Source organism: Lutra lutra, chromosome 14 (genome assembly GCF_902655055.1).
Source record: "Lutra lutra chromosome 14, mLutLut1.2, whole genome shotgun sequence".
In the NCBI taxonomy this organism is placed as follows: domain Eukaryota; kingdom Metazoa; phylum Chordata; class Mammalia; order Carnivora; family Mustelidae; genus Lutra; species Lutra lutra.
The window spans coordinates 53526717-53547041 of record NC_062291.1 but is presented as its reverse complement, the minus strand read 5'-3'; the positions used below and the strand labels follow the sequence as shown (position 1 = coordinate 53547041).

The 20325-nt window shown below is 39.2% G+C and overlaps 1 protein-coding gene across 1 annotated transcript in view; it reads right to left on the bottom strand.

Annotated features, from left to right (window-relative positions):
- The window catches only part of TNKS2 (tankyrase 2), a 70109-nt gene extending 66882 nt beyond the window's left edge, over positions 1-3227 (bottom strand). Inside the window, exon 1 of the mRNA XM_047701846.1 lies at positions 2736-3227. Coding sequence (XP_047557802.1) covers positions 2736-2934 — 199 coding nt within the window. The 5' untranslated portion in view covers positions 2935-3227. The remainder of the gene's footprint in view (positions 1-2735) is intronic.
- Positions 3228-20325: the final 17098 nt, after the last annotated feature.

Sequence of the window (20325 nt, the reverse complement as noted above, 5' to 3'; positions counted from 1 at the left end):
CTCTAAAATGAATAAATCTTAAGAAAAAGACCAAAAATAAATGGCTTCTTAAATAATTTATCTAGAAGAAATGCAACCTAGTTTAATAGTAAAAAGCACCCAATAGAAAAAAAGTTCCTATTTATGTTTATTATTTTTCATTAACAGAAGAACTCCACTCCTAGGGAATTAACTGCCTATGGGGAGCAAGTGACTACTCTCTCTATTTAATTAATTTAATTTAATTTATTTATTTAATTTAACTAAATATTTTAGATGAGAAGACAAACCAAATTTTTTCTAAACTGTTCTAACATGATTCATTTCCTTAGTCTGCATAAATCTCATTCCCATTGCTTAGAAATCAAAACAAAGACAAAAACATGTCCCCTCCCCCTGTAAAACCTCCAAACTTTAATTGGTTAAAAAAAAAGAAAAAAACCCGGCTTACCCTACAATGTACAAACACAAAAACTGCTTGAGCAAGCAGTTCCACAGTCCCACACCTACACTGAGCTTCCAATGGCATGTTTATATGTACACCAACATGACAGCTCAAGGTCTGTAAGAGATTATAAAATGTATTCTCCTCATGTAAGAGAAAACGTAGCTGGATACATTTATTTAAAAGTTAAACTAGGTTCTCTCATTAATTACTAACTCAGATTGAATTTACAGAGCTAATTTTTTAAAAGTTTCTTATATGACTGGGTTTAGATGCGGGGGTTTTAATGCTCTAGTTTAATGTACACCATTAGCAACTTTTATTACTCTCCTTTTACACCTTAAATTCTTAGTTGTATAACCTGTACCAGATAATTTGGGTAAATATTGAGACACACTGATTCCTAAAACAAATTTTCCATTTCAGTCAAAGCCATATGAAATCTTTTTTTTTTCCAAAAGATTTTTATTTATTTATCTGACAGACAGAGATCACAAGCAGGCAGAGAGGGAAGTAGAAAGAGTGGGGGGAAGCAGGCCTCTCCGCTGAGCAGAGAGCCCGATGCGGGGCTCGATCCCAAGACCCTGAGATCATGACCCGAGCGGAAGGCAGAGGCTTTAACCCACTGAGCCACCCAGGCGCCCCAAAGCCATATGAAATCTTAGGTAAAAAAGTACTTTGAAATGTTGGGAAAGAACTGAGGGTGGGATGGTGGAGGAGGAACAAGGTCAGTAAGAAGCTAATCCCATAACCTCTAAATATTACTATTTTCAGATATGAACTCATTAATACACCAAATTCTTGAAAGGTAGCAACTAAGATCTTGCTTGGCTATTTTTATCCCACAGATCAAGTGAACAGAATCTAAGTAACACTACCCTTTGGATTACTTATCAGTTGGTTATGACAATTTGCCAAATTAGTTGTTTAAATGTCAACTACATGGCCAAACAGGGCAATTCAAATTAGCTGAGAAAAGATAGCACTGATCACTAAAATTTTAGGCAAAATGGCAAGCAGGTGAGATTTGACTTTAGTGTTTTTCACCTTTCTCTTTCTGCTGCCCACAGGCTGTTTCTAGTTCTCCCACCAAACCTTCCTCTTAAAAGGCTCCCCAAATAGGAATCCAACAAAGTTGGAACTGATAAAGAAAGCATATTCTCTAGTAGTATTTATATTTTAAAACAGGGATGAGTTAAAGCAAATAACTTAAGTAAAAGCAATGTCTGTGAACATGGCAATTTTTCTTACACTCTTTCTGTGCTCATCATGCCAACTACAAAAGAAGGGAACCTTTTAAAACATATTGTTTTTTAAAAAATTATTTTAACCAGACATGTAATACAAAATAAAAAACCAAGAGTATCCTAAGGATGAGAACCTACTCCCATTTTCAATCATGCATAGCTCACCTGAGGATACAGTCATGATCTTTTCTCCAAGTGAAAGGCATAAATGATTTATGGAAATAAACTGAGAAACAGAAATAAACTGAGAACCCCTAGTTCTTTTAAATTCTTCAGTTAAAATTAATACCTTTATATCATAAAGTCAACATAGTAAATATTAAAGGAAAAGTAATTCAAACGATCTAAATCTCAGAAAGAGGCGAGATGCGTCCCAACTTCAATTCTAGATCCCATCTTAAGTACCTCCACCATCTCTTCATCTCATCCTATCACTCTCCACCCCAACTTGTGTATGTGGCAGCCACGACCCGCCCGCACCGCCCCCGCCCCAAAGTCAGATCTCAGTTCACCCAAACTTGATTACTCTCAGTTCTAGCCTCTCCAGAAACTTGCTAATGACCTGGCTACCCTGACAAACCCATTAACACTAACGTGTCAATGGCTAATTAAGCTACTCCTCCTAAATTACACCCTGTATTTTACAAAGGCCTCTAAAACCTTAACCCAAAGGATTGATAAGAATTATAGTGGAACTTGCAAGAACGATAAATTTTGGAGATAACTGGCCTTTCAAATCACAGGGTCTACGGCGTCCCCTACCCTTTCTTGTGTATGGAAGGCTCCTAGAGTAGCAAAACCGGAAGTTGGTACAGGTATTGTTGATACAAAACAAAGCAAAAAAAAAAAAAAAAAAAAAAAAAAAAATCCACTGAGTGGGGCATGCTCGCCCCCTAGCCCCATGTCCTCGCCTTGGTCCCCAATCGATGAGAGCGAGATGACTAGTACCGGAGTCGTAGGGGGAAAAGCCGGGGCCAGGGGAGCGCAGCGTTTGGTTTCAGGCCTGAGAGCCACGGTGGGCAGGAGGGGTGTAGGGCGAAGCGAGGCGGCATCGATCGGATTACCTGCGGCAAAGTGCAGTGGGGTCGATTTCCTGCCTGCCGTGTCGCGGCTGTTCACCTTCTCGGGGGTCACTAGCCTCTTGACTCGCTCCACGTCCCCGTTGCGGCACGCCTCGAAGAGCTCGCGGGCGGCTGGCTCCACGGCCTCGGCCGCCGCGCCCGCGCAGGCCGCGCCCCCGCCGGCGCAGCGGCGGCCCGACATGATCCTGGCCGCCGCCGCCGCCAGCAGCAGCGCCAGCAACGGCAGCAGGAGCCCGGGCCCTGCAAGCAAGAGGGCGAGGCCCCCCGGAGCAGACGCGCTCAGGGCCTGGGCCGCTCGGCTCCCTGCTGTCACCGGGGTTGGCGCAGTCCCATGGCCGCGCCGCCGCGCGCCCCTCGCTCGGCCCCGCGACCCCGGGCTGCCCCTCGGCGGCGGAGGCAGCGCGAACCCGCCGTTCGAGCCCCGAAGCGACGCGGCGGCGGAAGCTGGCAAGACCCCTCCTGCCAGCTCCGCTGAGCCCTGGGAGGGCACGTGACGTGGTGCGGCGCGTGCGCAGTGCTGAGAGACCAGCCCTGCAAGTTTTGGCGAGGGGGGACTTGCGGAGGGGCTTGTGGGAAATGTGAGGCGAGAACCTTTGGCCGCGGGAGAAGGGGCTTCGTTCGACCGCCATCTTTGCAGTGGGTTTTGCTGAAGTCGAATGCTTTTGGTTATTGTCTTTTTTTAATGCATGGATTTTATGAGCTGAATTTCCTTATTGTTATTACACTGAAAAGAGCCATTGAAAGTCCCCCCCCCATCTTGCATATTATTTTGGAATTCTTAGTGTGGAAATTTTCCATTTTTCAGTTTTCACAATCCCTTTCTTCTGGGGGATTTCTTTTCCGTTTTCTTTACTGTCTCTTCCTTTCCCTTGCAAATGGTATTCTATTGTTTCTTGTGAGTCACATCTCGAAACGAATGAGTTGCTTTCCACTTCATGGGGAGTTTGGATAAGCTGTACCAAAGAAAGCGATGAAAGTGTGTTGCAATTCTAAATTAATAATTGAGTGGGATGGCTCTGATTAATTACTTTTCCATTAGTCGTTAGGTAGAAGTTACTAATAGGCCCATAAGGATATCAGCCTTTTACTGACTTGGTTGGGGTGTGGATACACTGGGTATATGCATCACTGATAAAGTTTAATGATTTGCCATATATATATATACATATATATGGAAGGAAGGAAAGCACACAGTTAATTGTCACGCTTAAGGTAGTAATCTAGCTGTTATCATTCCCTACTCCATGCCCTGGCCTCAGGAAACTGCTTGAAAGTAAGGTATGCTTACATGAAATGATACATGTTGACCTTTGGCATGCTGACAAGCATTTTCCCCCTTGTCTTTAACTTCCTAACCTGTTTTTCAGGAAAATCAGTTTCTGTTTGGGAATGTTGACTCACTACAGTGCAAGATGATGAGGATGTACACTTTTAGGAAGGAACATTTTTATACATATATAAGTTATATAACTATACATGATAATATATTTAGTAATTTAAGTTATATTGCTAGTTAATAAAATGAATATCCATGAATGCATGTAAGAACTAGAGCATCAAAACTACTGCAGCTACCCTTTTCTTTCCCTTTTCATCCACTTGACAAATGTGTTCCCAATTTTATTATTCTGTGTATACTAATTTGTCCTTATTAATCCTTTCCCATGTGTGTATCCCTCAACAACATATTGTTCAGTTTACTTGTTTTGGAGCTTTATAAAAATGTCAGTCTTTGTGGTCTTTTTTCACTTAAGGAGATGTTTGTAAGTCTCATGAATTCATTTTCATTGCTTTATAGAGTTGCCTTGTATGAATACACTAAATTTACAATTTTACTGGCCACTTGGTTTGCTTCCAAGTTTTGTTACTATGATAATTTTTTTTATAGACTTTGAGAGACAGAAATGCAATTGGTGTCTTCAACCAGCAAACACACTCATATATATAAAACAAAAGTTTCACAAAATAATAAAATAGTCATTTCTTCAGTGCTTAAGAAATGCTAATTGTGGGGCACCTGGGTGGCTTAGGGGGTGTTGCCTGGGTGGCTCAGTTGGTTAAATCTTCTGCCTTCAGCTCAGGTTATGATCCCAGGGTCCTGGAATCGAGCCCCACATCCGGCTCTCTGCTCAATGGGGAGCCTGCTTCCCCCCACCCCGCCCCGCTTCTCTCTCTGCCTACTTGTGATTTATGTCTGTCAAATAAGTTTTAAAAAACTTAAAAAAAAAAAAGAAATGCTAATTGTGACTCTCAGTAAATGGATTACAGAACTCAGGATTACAGAACTCACAAATGAGTGTTGACTCAGGGTTTGAAAAGTACCACGGGAATGGACAATTACTAGGTGGAATAGAATTGCTGAGTCTTAGGGAAAATGGATATTCACTTTACAAGGTAATGCCAAATTGTTTTTCAGAGATTGTTAATGATGTACATGCCCACTAGCAGTGTATATATTTTTTAAAATTCTCTGTCCTTGTCAATTCTTGGTATTGTCAGATTAAGTTTTCCAGTAAATATAGTGGATGTAAATGGCATTTCAAAAAGGTCTTAGTCTGCATTTTTATAAATACCGAATGATCATTAGGAAAATGCACATTGAAACCACAGTGCGATTCTACTGCACATCCATTAGGATGACTAGTCAAAAGAACAGAAAATAAGAGCTGGTGAGGATGTGGAGAAATTCTGGAATTCTTGCACACTTTTGTTTTAATTATAAAATGGTGTGACTACCATGAAACAGAATGGCATTTCCTCAAGAAATTTAAAATCAGACTATCATATGATCCAGTAAGCCCTGTTGCACACATACAGCAGAATTGAAAACAGAATCTCTAAGAGATATTTGCACAGCCACGTGCACAGCAGCATTATTCACAATAGCTAGGTAGAAACAATTCAAATGTCCATAAGCAGATGAATGGATAAATGAAATGTGGTATACCTATACAATAGAATATTATTCCACTTTTAGGGGCGCCAGTGTGGCTCAGTCAGTTAAGCTTAGACTGTGATCCTGGGGTCTTGGGGTCCTGGGATCTAGCCACTAGTCAGGCTCTTTGCTCAGTGGGGAGCCTGGTTCTCCCCCTGCCCCTCCTGCCCCCCAGCTTGTGCTTGTGCGCTTGTGAATGTGCAGTCTCTCTCAAATAAGTAAAATCTTTTATTTTTTATTTGTTTATCTGACAGACAGAGATCACAAGTAGGCAGAGAGGCAGACAGAGAGAGAGGAGGAAGCAGGCTCCCTGCTGATCAGAGAGCTCGATGTGGGGCTCGATCCCAGGACCCTGGGATCATGACCTGAGCCGAAGGCAGAGGCTTTAACCCACTGAGCCACCCAGGTGCCCCATTACTCCACTTTTAAAAAATATATTATTCCACTTTAAAAAAAGGAAGTAATTCCTCTCATATTCTATGACATGGATGTAGCTTAGTGATGTAGCTTATGCTAAGTGAAATAAGCTGGTCGCAAAAAGGACAAATATTGTATGATTACACTTACGTGAAGTGTATTAGTTTGTTAGGGCTGCCATAATAAAATACCACAGAATGGCTGTATGCATTTCTATACTCTAGCAAAAAAATAAGTAGAAAATATAATTTTAAAGTCTATTATGGACAATTTCAAACACAAAAATGAGAATAATGAACTTCCCCATAACCATTACCTAGCTTCAACAATTGTTACTATTTTGCCATTCTTCTTTTATCTCTTCCTTTATTTGTAAAACAAACCATTTAAAATGATTTTTATTAACTTTTTAATTAACTAATTTTAAAAAAATTTTTATTAACTTTTAAACAAACAAAGTATCACGTCATTTTACTAATAAATATTTAGGAATAAGTTTCTTTTGTTTTCTTTTAAAGATTTTATTTATTTATTCATTTATTTATTTAACAGAGAGCAGGAGAGCAGGAGAGAGGGAGCACAATCACGGGGAGGGGAGAGGGAGAAGCAGGCTTCCTGTAGAGCAGGAAGCCTGACGTGGGGCTGGATCCCAGGACCCTGGGATCATGACATGAGCCCAAGGCAGACGCTTAACGACTGAGCCACGCAGGTGCCCCTTTAGGTAAAAGTTTCTAAAAATTAAATATCTTGTTTTTTTTTTCCATAATGAATACCATTCAAACACATTGACCTAACCAAATTAATATCAATACCTTAGTATCATCTACTATCCAGTCCATATTAAAATGTCTACAAGTGCTTCAAAAATGTCTTTTTAGTAGTTTGATAAGCTATACTTTAAAAAAAAAGCCACTTATGATTGCAATAAAACTAGAATGTGAAAAACCTATATGAAGGAAACAATAAAATCTTATTGAAATTCATTAAAGAATACCTAAATAAACACCTATGCGACGTTCAAGGATGGGAGGACTCAATATCCTGAACATAGCAATTCTTCCCAAATTGGCCTATAAATTCAATGCAAGTTTCAACAAATTCCCAGTGGGGTTTTGAAGGAACTCAGGACTGATTCCAAAATTTACATGGGAGACCAAATCTTAAAAAAAAGTAAGGAAGAGTTAGGTGTGAGATTTTCCCTACCTATTATCAAAACTTATTACCAAGTTGTATTATGATAGTATTAGCAGATGTGTTAAGATGTAGTGGAAGAGGAATATTTAAGTGAATCAGTGGAATGAAATACAGTCCGGAAATAGACCCATGAATATATGGAAGATTGAAGCGGCACTGCAAGTCTCATCTGAAAGGAAGAAGTTTTAATAGTGACAGGACAATGTGAATATAGTTACCACTACTGAACGGTACACTTAAAAATGGTTAAGATGATATAAAGTGCAAATAAAATTGAGGGTTTTTTCCCACATGGTTATGGTCTATTTGTATTTCATCTGCAGTAAAATGCTTATATCTTTAGCCCATTTTTCAGTTGGGTTGTTTGCCTTTTACTATTAAGTTGTGGGCATTTTGGATCCTAATTCTTTGTCAGTGTTGAAACTATCTTCTCCTAATTTATGGCTTGCTTGTTGACTTTCCCAATGAAAATCTATCTCAACTTTAATTTAGTTGAATTATGAATAGTTTCATCTGTTTTAGGTTTCCACGTGTGTTTTCCCTTACCCCAAGATAGAAAACATATTCTTTATTTTCTTCTCAAAGTGAAAATTTTTGCCTCTTACACTTACATCCTTAATCCTTCTGCCCTTGATTTTGGAGTATGGTATAAGATAGGTATTTACTATCTTTTACTTTTCTCATATAGATAGCAAATTGATTGTTGATGATATTTAGATTTAATGCTGTATTGGATTAAGATTTGGGGGGATTTTCAAGAAATGGGCAGAAGATATGAACAGACATTTCTGCAAAGAAGACATCCAGATGACCAACAGACTCATGAAAAAATGCTCCACGTCACTCGGCATCAGGGAAATACAAATCAAAAACACAATGAGATGCCACCCCATACCAGTCAGAATGGCTAAAATGAACAAGTAAGGAAATGACAGATGTTGGCGAGGATGCAGAGAAAGGGGAACCCTCCTACACTGTTGGTGGGAAGGCAAGCTGGTGCAGCCACTCTGGAAAACAGCATGGAGGTTCCTCAAAAAGTTGAAAATAGAGCTACCCTATGACCGAGCAATCGCACTACTGGGTATTTACCCTAAAGATACAAATGTAGTGATCCAAAGGGGCACGTGCACCCGAATGTTTATAGCAGCAATGTCCACAATAGCCAAACTATGGAAAGAACCTAGATGTCCATCCACAGATGAATGGATAAAGAAGATGTGGTATAGATACACAATGGAATACTATGCAGCCATCAAAAATGAAATCTTGCCATTTGCAATGAAGTGGATGGAACTAGAGGGTATTATGCTGAGCGAAATAAGTCAATCAGAGAAAGACAATTATCATATGATCTCTCCCATATGAGGAATTTGAGAGGTAGGGTGAGGGGTTGTGAGGGGTAGGGAAGGAAAAAATGAAACAAGATGGGATTGGGAAAGAGACAAACCATAAGAGACTCTTAATCTCACAAAACAAAGTGAGGATTGCTGGGGGTGGGGGTGGGGTTTAGGGATAGCGTGCCTGGGTTAGGGACATTGGGGAGGGTATGTGCTATGGTGAGTGCTGTGAAATGTGTAAGCCTGATGATTCACAGACCTGTACCCCTGGGGCAAATAATACATTATATGTTAATAAAATAATTTAAAAAAAGATTTGGGGGGATTTTGAAATAGGGTAAAATGTATTTTGCACATGTGATGGATGTGGGCTTGGGGAACCAGAGAGCAGACTATACTGAATTGAATGGTATCTCTTCTAAAATCATATCCAATTTGAACCTCAGTATGTGATCTTATTTGGAAATAGGGTCTTTGCTAATGTAATTAAGTTGAGGTTATATTGGATTAAGATGGACCCTAAATACAACCACTGGAGTCCTTATAAGAAAGACAAGAGCACATAAACACAGACACATAGGGAAAATGTCATGTGAGGATTGCTGGCAATCACCAATAGCTAGAAGAAGCATGGGAGGATCTTCTATAGAGTGCTTCAGAGAAAGCATGGCCCTGTTGACACCTTGGTTTCCAGAATTATGAGAGAATAAATTTCTGTTGTTCTAAGCCACCCAGTTTGTGGTACATAGCCCTTGGAAATTAACACACTGATCCATTAATGGTTGTTAAGAAATTCTTGTCAAACATAGGTATATGTAGGATTGAAAGCTCACAAGATCATAGTAAACTGGGGGGTGCCTGGGTGGCTGTGGGTTAAAGCCTCTGCCTTTGGCTCAGGTCATGATCCCAGAGTCCTGGGATGGAGTCCCACATCGGGCTCTCTGCTCAGCGGGGAGCCTGCTTCCCCTTCTCTCTCTGCCTGTCTCTCTGCCTACTTGTGACCTCTGTCTGTCAAATAAATAAATAAAATCTTAAAAAAAATAGTAAAGTAGGCAGGTGGATCAAATGAACAAGTGGTGAAGGAATGAAAAAGCGTTACTAAGTGATCTTGGCTCAAGTGTGATGTTGCAGGAGCTTGGGAATTCGATAGTCACTGAAAAATGATTTCGTGAGGAAGCTTTGACTTGATATTTAACTTGCTACCTAATGGGAACTGATTATATGCCTACTTACTTTTCATCTGTGTATTCCTTTGAATTTCTCTAGATAAATAAGGATTTACCTAGAGGAAATTTTGGCTTTTCAATTTCTGTGGTATTTTCAGCTATTTTATGCTCAGGACAAAAATTTGGCATGTTTTGTTAATGCTAAAGCTGATAGAAATACATCCTCATCTTATTTTGTAAAAAAAGAAAAAAAAACAGAAAAAAGAACCTTTCATATTTTTTCTTTTCCCTAAAGACTTGTTTGTTGAATATTTGAAAAATAGAGGTCAGCAAAAGGGAAAAATATGTTAACAAAGGTTAACACCATATACTTGTATTAGTGTTTATGTCACAACGTGGGTTATTTGGGAAGCTGACTCTGAGATGGAGATTAGAGTACAGGATATTTATTAAGGAGTAGTCTTGGGAAGGGAGGCAAAAGAAACAGGACTGAGTAGAGGGAGAAAGTTGAACTGAGATGCAGTCCCAATCAACCAACCTGATGATAAACTCCGGATCTGAGACAGTCCTTCAGAACTGTCCCAAGTTTGGGCAAGGGGAACAGATGCTTATACTTCCTGCACTGATCAGTCACTGGATATGAGCTACCCTTGGAAGGAGATAGGATCTTGGGCCACTTTCCTTCAGGCAAAACAATCCCCAAAGAAGGCTGAGAGCTAAGGGCTCTCTTCTGCAGCACTTCCCAGGGGCTGAGGGGATACGTCCTCCATTTCTGGAGAGGGATCTGGGAGGCAAATGCAGCATCTACCACATATAGCTACAGAAAATTGAGTTCATCATATACCACAATTCATGGCTGCTATGGACTGAATGTTTGTGTCCCCACCAAAATTCATATGTTGAAGGCCCAGTCCCCAGTGTAATGGTTTTTGGATGAGGGGCCTTTGAGAAGTAATCTGACCATGAGGGTGGAATTTTTATAATGGGATTAGTGCCCTAAGAAGAAACACAAGAAAGATGATCTCTCTTTCCACCATGTGAAGATCCAACAAGAAGGTGGCCATCTGCAAACCGAAAAGAGGGTTCTCATCGGACATGAGTCTACAGGCCCCAGCAACCCAGCAACTGTGAGAAATATTTGTTTTTTATTTTGTATATTTATTTTTCTAAGTTCATTTACAGACAGAAGTGTGCATTGACAAGTTCTATAATTTATTTATTTCTTTATTTTATAAAAGATTTTATTTATTTATTTGACAGAGAGAGATCACAAGTAGGCAAAGAGGCAGGCGGGGGCGGGGGGGAAGCAGGCTCCCTGCTGAGCAGAGAGCCCAATGCGGGGCTTGATCCAAGGTCCCTGAGATCATGACCTGAGCCGAAGTCAGAGGCTTAACTCACTGAGCCACCCAGGTGCCCCGACAAGTTCTATAATTTAAATATATATTTTGTCATAGGACACCTGATTACAGCTGGGATTTAGAGCTCATCATATACCTGATTAAAAAAAAAAAACAACTCTCATGTTCAGGAGTCCAACTTCCCAAATAATAAATAGCTTTACTGAAGGGGAAGCTCTAAAACGTTGTGGTTAGAACTTCTACTACTTTTAGCATGATAGAGTAACTTACGGCAGAAAAATGCACCCTTTAAGAATAACTGGAGAAGTTGAATTAAAAAAAAAAAATCTTGGGTATGGGGATGCTGCTAAGGCAACTTAGAACTGAAAGGTCAAGTTTCTGCATCGGGGGAAAACCATGGAGAGCTGAACTAGCATTCTGCATTCATGTTTTTCCATGGGGAATTTCACAAATATAGGCTCAAGGAATGTGACTGGAAACCCATAAGAGTCTTGGGGGAGAGGGTTGCTGTTGGAAAGCAGAGAAACCATCAAAGCTTTCGGCAGGCCTGTGGTTCTAAACAGACACAAATTGGAGGCTGGAGGGGCAGAAAACTGAGTCCCGTTGATTAGGTTTATTCCAAGCCATTTTGCTGAATTCTGAAGAAACAAAGTGTAGCAGGCAAGAAGCTAGGGAGAAAGTTTCTGAAAAGCAGAGTGGAGGTTTTTGGTCGTCTCAGTCTAGGAGTTAAGTATTAGAATTCAAGATAGGTCATGAAGGGGGTCATGAAGTGGGGACCGTGGGGAACTAACTGCCCAAGTTATTGGTCGGAACTCTCCAGGCTTTAGTCTAGGGTGGGAATGATGAAAAGGTAGAAAAAGCCTTTGGTAAAACTGCAGCCTAACCTTGAATCATCAGTCCTGATTAGATTAAGGTGATTAGCCTACCTAGCAGAGGAAATGATGAAACCTCCCTGGAAATTCCCTCATGATCCAGAGCTTCTGCAGTTTCTCAATACAATATCTGACTGTCAATCAAAAATATCAGGCATACCAAGAAATAAGACAAAATGACCATGAACACAAGAGAAAAATCAGACAGGTGATTCAGAATTATAGACATCAGCCAATTTTTAAAATATAACTATGATGAGGACATTTGAGATAATAGAGAAAATAGATTAAGAAAAAGAGAATCTCAGTGGAGACAAATGGGACAGAGGGAACAGGTATGACATACATGTAATTTGAATCCCAGCAAACTAAGCACAAAAGGGAAAGCAAATGCTCCAAGATGGAAAAATAAAATGCAGAAAACAAATGAAGTGCAATGAAAAAGCTAAATATATGGGTAAATATAAATGGATTTTGACTATATAAAATAGCAGTAATGTTCCTTGCAATTTAAAATATATAAAATTAATGTATAATATAGAATATATAGAATTAATAACACAAAAGGCAGGAGATGGTAAATGGAGTTAAAGTGTTCTAAAGTCCTAGCATTTTCAGGGAAGTAATAACATTAATAATTAATTTAAGGCTGTGTAGTGGCTTAAATTGTGTTCCAAAAAGATACAGGGAAATTTGTACCTTTAAATGCATATATTGGGGAAGGAGCCAAGATTGTCCTTCAACAGATGAATGAATAAAGAAGATGTGGTTCATATAATGTACTATTATTATTCAGCCATCAGAAAGGATGAATACCTCCATTTCATCGACATGGATGGAACTAGAGGGGATTATGCTAAGTGAAATAAGTCAGTCAGAGAAAGACAATTATCATATGGTTTCACTCATATGTGGAATACAAGGAATAGTGCAGAGGACCAGAGGGGAAGGGAGGGAAAACTGAATGGGAAGAAATCAGAGGGGGAGACAAACCATGACAGACTCTGGATTCTGGGAAATGAATTGAGGGTTACGGAAGGGAAGGTGGTAGAGGGATGGGATAACCGGGTGATGGGTATTAAGGAGGGCGTGTGATGTGATGAGCACTGGGTGTTATATGCAACTAATGAATCACTGAACACTACATCAGAAAATAATCATGTACTATATGTTGGCTAATTGAACATAATTAAAAAAATTAAATAAATGCATATACTGGAAAAGAAGAAAGACTGAAAATGAAGTATCTAAATAGTCACCTTGAAAATTTAGAAAAACAATAGCTAAATACATCTATAAAAGTAGAAAGACGTAAAGACATGAGCAGAAATTAATTAAATAGAAAACAAATGCATAAGAGAGAAAACCAACAGAACTAAAAGTTGGGTTTTTTGAAAGACTAATAAATTTGAGAGACCTCTAGCAAAGTAAGTCAGGGAAAAACGAGAAAGAAAGCACAACATTTCTAAGGCAGGAATGAAAAGAGGCCATTACTTTGGATTGTATAGACATTAAAAAAAAATAAGCCGATATAGACAACATAGATTGTATAGTCCCATATCTACTAAATAAGTTGATTCTGTAATTAAAAAAAAAAAAAAACTTTCTCAGTGGGGCACCTGGGTGGCTCAGTCGTTAGGCGTCTGCCTTCGACTCAGGTTGTGATCCCAGGGTCCTGGAATGGAGTCCCACATTGGGCTCCCTGCTCGGCTGGAAGCCTGCTTCTCCCTCTTCCACTCCCCCTGCTTCTGTTCTCTCGCTGTGTCTCTGTCAAATAAATAAATAAAATCTTAAAAAAAAAAAAAAACCCAGCCTTCCCATACAGACATTCTCAGGCCCACATGGCCTTATGGGTGGATTCTTACAAATATTTCAGGAAGAAGTAACATAAGTTTTATACAACTCCTCCAGAGAATAGAAAAATATGAAGCACTTCCAACTCATTTTAAGAGATTAGCATAACCTCTGGTACCAAAGCTTGAAAAGAACATTAAGAAATGAAATGAAAATCACAGGCCAAACTCTTACAAGAAGAGATATGCAGAAATCCTAAACAAAATATTAGCAAATTAAATCCATCAATGTATAAAGAGAACGATATATCATGACCAAATTGGCTTTTGTTAAGGTTGGTCTGAAATTTGAAAATTAATCAGTGTAATGCATCATATTAATGGAAAAAAGAGGAAACACATAATCATCTCTATAGATGCAGAAAAAGCATTTTATCATGCAAAAACCATTGATGATAAAAACTCAGCATATATAGAGTAAAAGGAATTCCTTATTTTTTTAAAAAGTTTATTTATTTATTTATTTGTCAGAGAGAGAGAGCACAAGCAGGGGGAGCAGCAGGCAGAGGGAGAAGCAGGTTCCCTGCTGAGCAAGAAGCCCAGTATGGGACTCAAGCCCAGGACTCTGGAATCATGACCTGAGCTGAAGACACTTAAAATACTGAGCCACCCAGGCATACCTAGAAGGAATTTCTTTTATCTGATAAGGAGTATCAATAAAAAAAACCCAGAGAAAACATAATACTTAAGAGTGTTATTTAAAAACACCCCCTTGAGGCGCCTGGGTGGCTCAGTGGGTTAAGCCTCTACTCTTCGGCTCAGGCCGTGATCTCTGGGTCTTGGGATTGAGCCCTGTATCAGGGTCTCTGCTCAGCAGGAAGCCTGCTTCCTCCCTCTCTCTCTGCCTGCCTCTCTACTTGTGATCTCTCTCTGTCTCTGTCAAATAAATAAATAAAATCTTAAAAAAAATAAAACAACCCCTTGAGATGGGCAATGGGACAAGGTTACCTTTTTTTTGTGTGCACGAGTATAACAGTGCCTACTTTGGAATTCTAAACACAAGAATTATGACTGCTGCATTACTTCTGCCCTTCAAATCACACACACACACACACACACACACACACACACACACACACACAGTGGCTTCCTGTGGCCCACTCTAACTAAAAACCATCACGGAAGGGAATTCCGGAAGATGTAGTTTTGCCTACCTAAATCGACACATTATAAAGCTACCACAGGTATTAGTTTTTCCAAAATTGACTTACTGATTTAATTCAATTCTAATAACAATCCTAGCAGTTGTTTTAATTGCCCCATAGAAATTGATAAATTGATTCTAAAATTTATCTGAAAATGCAAAGGACCAAGAAGAGTCAATACAGGGGCACATGGGTGACTCAGTGGGTTAAGCCTCTGCCTTCAGCTCAGGTCATGATCTTGGGGTCCTGGGATTGAGCCCCTCATTGGGCTCTCTGCTCAATGGGGAGACTGCTTCCCCCCTCTCTCTCTGCCTGCTTTTCTGCCTACTTATGATCTCTCTCTGTCAAATAAATAAATAAAATCTTAAAAAAAAAAGGAGTCAATACAATCTTGAAGAAGAAGAAGAAGGCCGTTGATTTAGAATACCAGTTGTCAAGACTTGTTATGTTGTTATAATAATGAAGACCCAGGGAAAGACATATAGACCAATGAAAGAGAACAAAAATTCCCGAAAGAAATCCGTACACACACACACACACACATATTTACCTCATTTATGACAAAGATAAAACTGCAGTACAGTAGTGAAATGATGGTTTTATGGTTTTTTAAAAGAATTTTTTAGATCTATTATTATTATTTTTTGAAAGATTTTATTTATTTATTTGAGAAAGAGTAACTACAAAGAGAGAGAGCACACACAGAGGGAGAGGGAGGAGAGAAGCAGATTCCCTGCTGAGCAGGGAACCTGACATGGGGCTCCATCCCAGATCCCTGAGATCATGTCCTGAGCCAAAGACAGATGCTTAACCGTCTGAACCACCCAGGCGCCCTTATTATTATTCTCCTTAAGGTTTTTTATTTATTTAAGCAATCTCTACACCTCATATGGGACTTGAACTCATGACCCTAAGATCAAGAGTTGCACACTCCTCCAACAGAGCCAGCCAGGTACTCCAAAAGATTTTTGTTATTTTTAAGTAATCTCTATACCCACACTGGCACTAGAACTTACAACCCTGAGATCAAGAGTCACATGCTCTCCCGACTGAGCCACCAGGTGCCCCATGATGGCTTTATAATAAGTGGTGTTGGTTTTTTAAGATTTTATTTAATTATTTGACAGAGAGGGACACAGTGAGAGAGAGAACATAGGCAGGAGGAGAGGGAGAGGAAGAAGCAGACTTCCTGCTGAGCAGAGAGCCTGATGCGGGGCTCAATCCCAGAACACTGGGATCATGACCTGAGCCCAGGACAGAAGTTTATAAAACAAGTTTTTGCCCTTGCCTCCTACCTTACACAAAAAACAACTGCAGATGCATCAGATTTAAATATGAATGGTTAAATAATAAAGCTCTAAGAAGAAAGCATAGAGTAATACATTCATGATACTGGAATAAGCAAAGTTTCTTTTTAAAGATTTTATTTACTTATTTATTTATTTAGCACATGAATGGGGCTAGGGGTAGAGAAAGAGGGAGAGAGAAAATCTCTAGCAGATTCCATGCTGAGCGCAGAACCCAATGTGGGGCTTGATCCCAAGACCCCAAGATCATGACCTGAGTTGAAATCAAAAGTCAGATGCTCAACCAACTGAGCCACCGAGGCACTCCTGGAATAAGCAAAGTTTTCAAAAAAGGGCCCAAAGAATGTGGTAACTTAAAGGAAAAAAATTGGTAAATTAGACTCTGTACATCAAAAATACCATTTCATCAAAAAAGGTCAAGCCCCAGAGTGGGAAAAGATAGTTACTGTATATTTGTGTCTGACCACTGACTTAAAAAACCTCAAATATATAAAGAAATCCTATAAACTGATTTAAAAAATGATATAGAAGTTGATAAAAAAATGACCAAAAGACTGGAACATTCTTAATAAGCATATAAACAATTTCATTCATCTTCAAGGAAATGCAATTTAAAACCACAGTGAGATATTACTACTTATCCATCAGAAAGGCTATAATATAAAAGGACTGACAATACCGAATACTGGGGAGGATATTGAACAAAGAAACTCATGTCTTGCTGGTGGTAATGTATATTGCTACAATCATTTCAGAAAGCTGGCAGTATTTACCAAAGCTAAATGTGCATATCCCACAACCCGGCAATCCACCTATCGTAGGTATATACCCACCCCAAGAAATGTATAAACACTTTGATCCAAGGTATGTTTATGAACGTCATAGAAGCAGTATACATAATAGTTCCAAACTGGAAATAACACAAATGTCCATTAATAATAGAACGAAAAAAAGTTGTGATATGCAGCAGTGAAAACAACATGATTGGTCTCGCAAACACCATGGAAAGCCACAGACACAAGAAGATTCATATAAGCTTCAAAAAGAGGCAAAAGTCATCTACGGTATTAGAAGTCAGGATAATGGTCACCATTGAGGGGAAGTGACCAGGAATGAGCACAGATAGGCTTCTGAGCCGCAGGTAGTGATCTAATTCTTGGTCTAGGTGCTGATCACTTGGGTGTAACCAAACAAATAGCAAATGAATTTTAAAAACATAAAATCTACAATTGCACAAAAACATTTACATTCATTTCACTTTGTGAAAATTAATGAAATGATATGCTTATGATTTGTGTACTTTTCTTTAGTTATGTTATACTTCAATAAAAAGTTTACTGAAAAGCTACCAACCAACCAATCCTCCCTCAAACAAGGTGCTCAATTTTCTTCTACTACTCAGATAACAAGTTGTTAAATATTAGTAAATAAGAAAGCATTTGAGGGGAAGAATCAATCTCATTGATGACCAGAGGAAAAATTGTAGCACATGATAAATTCTACTCAATACATTATATATATATATACATATATATATTAAAATTTATTTATTTTAGAGAGAGTGAGCATGTATACAAGAGCACACATGTGGGGAGGGGCAGAGAGAAAGAATCTTTAAGCAGACTCCCCGTTGAATGCGCAGGTTGGGGGTGGTGGTCAGGGAGTGGCTCCACAAGGGCCTTGATCATGGAACCCATGAAACCATGACCTGAGCCAAAACCAGAAGGCAGATGCTTAACCAACTGAGCCACCCAGGTGCCCTTCAATAGATTATAGTATAATTTAAAAATGCTTTTATCACCTGGAGAAAAGACGCAAAACAAATGCAACCAGCAATAGTCAATCTTTTCCCCCAAATATTGTACACAACTTTTATAATCAACAAGTATTTTTTGATTTGAGAATATGAACAATTATAAGAGAGAATTTTTTATATATTTCTTTCAGTCCTTCTTAGGGTGAAACTCCTTCTTTCTTTCTTTCTTTCTTTTTTTTTTTTTTTTAAAGATTTTATTTATTTATTTGACACAGAGAGATAGAGAGTACAAGCAAGGTGAGTGGCAAGGAGCGGGAGAAGCAGGCTCCCACAAAGCAGGAAGCCTGACGTGGGGCTCGATTCCAGGAACTTGGGATCATGACCTGAGCTGAAGGCATGTGCTTAACTGACTGAGCCATTCAGGCACCCCTCCTTCTTTCTTTCTTTTTTAAAGATTTTACTTATCCATTTAACAGAGAGAGAGAGAGTGAGCACAAGCAGGGGGAGCAGCAGAGGAAGAGGGAGAAGCAGGCTCCCTGCTGAGCAGGGAGCCTGATACAGGACTTGATCTCAGGACCCTGGGATCTGGCCTGAGCTGAAGGCAGATAGATGCTTAACCAACTAAGCCACCCAGGCATCCTGAAACTCCTTATGTCTTTAAGAAAAATTTCAGATGTTGTTAAAGGCAACAAACTTGCAGTGAATAGTAAATAAGTCCTAGAGCTCTATGCACAATACAGTGAATATAAACAACTACATTGTTTTATTATCATCAAATTTGCTAAGAGACTAGAACTTAATTATTCCAACTACTAAAAAGAAGTGGTAACTATATAATATGATAGAGGTGCTAATTGTTGCTACAAACATATGATTGTAGCAAATGAACATGTTGATACCTTAAGTTGACACAATTATAGGTCAAACATATATCAACCAAAAAAAAAGAAAAGAAAAAATTTCAACTTGAAATACAGTTGTTCTTCTATGTTTTAAAAACCACATTACGTTTTTAAAAGACTTTATTTATTTATTTATTTATTTATTTATTTATTTATATATTTAGTGAGTGTGCGAGCCAGGGGAAGGGCAGAGAAAGAAGAGAAAGAATCTGGGGCGCCTGGGTGGCTCAGTGGGTTAAGCCGCAGCCTTTGGCTCAGGTCATGATCCCAGGTCCTGGGTTCTAGCCCCACATCGGGCTTTCTGCTCAGTGGGGAGCCTGCTTCCTCCTCTCTCTCTGCCTGCCTCTGCCTACTTGTGATTTCTCTCTGTCAAATAAATAAATAAAATCTTAAAAAAAAAAAAAAAGAAGAGAAAGAATCTTAAGCAGATTCTGGGCTGAGCACAGAGCCCAACATAGGGCTCAATCTCAAGACCCTGAGATCATGACCTGAGCCAAAATCAAGATGCTTAAGTGACTAAGCCACTCAGGTTCCAGAAAGCACATTATATTTTTAAACATTTATTGGCTTTTTCCAAAGTGGGGGCTAAGAAATGGATCATAGATAGAAGCTTTGTATGATAAGTCTGCTAAATGGCCACATATATACCTACCTCTGTAAAAGGTAGGCTTTCAAACTTGTAAATTGCCGCTGGCTGGCATAGCTCTTACAGTTCTTGGTAAAGACAGCCATCTAGTGGAAATAGTTCTACTGAGTTTTAAAGACTGGCAAAGAGAATGAATATGAATCTTCAGCCTAACTACAAGCTACAACATTGATTCAAGGCATAAGAAGAAATTAAAACAAAAAACAAAAAAACCAACAAAACTCCAGTATTCACATGCTTTCTTATTTTATGTGCAGGTCTGGAAGTGAAGTGGGAGGCAGGTTGTGGGGTAGGGAGAGAAACCGATGCTTTGCATTAATAGGTACAAAAAAGAAAGTAAGTGCTTTGCAGCTGGTTGTGATGTAGGAACTTCAGTGAGCTAGTAGCCATTAACCAGTTAGAGTTATAGGATAAGTATTCCTTTAAGCAGATGGTTTAGATAGCTAAAGCAATGTGTCACTTACACTAAAGAGGAAGAAGGAGGATGTGGAGGAGGAGGAGGTGGGGGAAGAGGAGGAGAGGAAAAAGGAGAGGAAGAAGAATACTAAATAAGAAAAAACAAACAAAAATAAAATCGAAAAGCACTGTATTATGCCAAATGTACCCAAGGCTCCAATTCTGAGAAGTAATGGTGCAAAGCAGAATCTGAATTGGGGGTGAGAAGACCCGAGTTAGATATGCTTC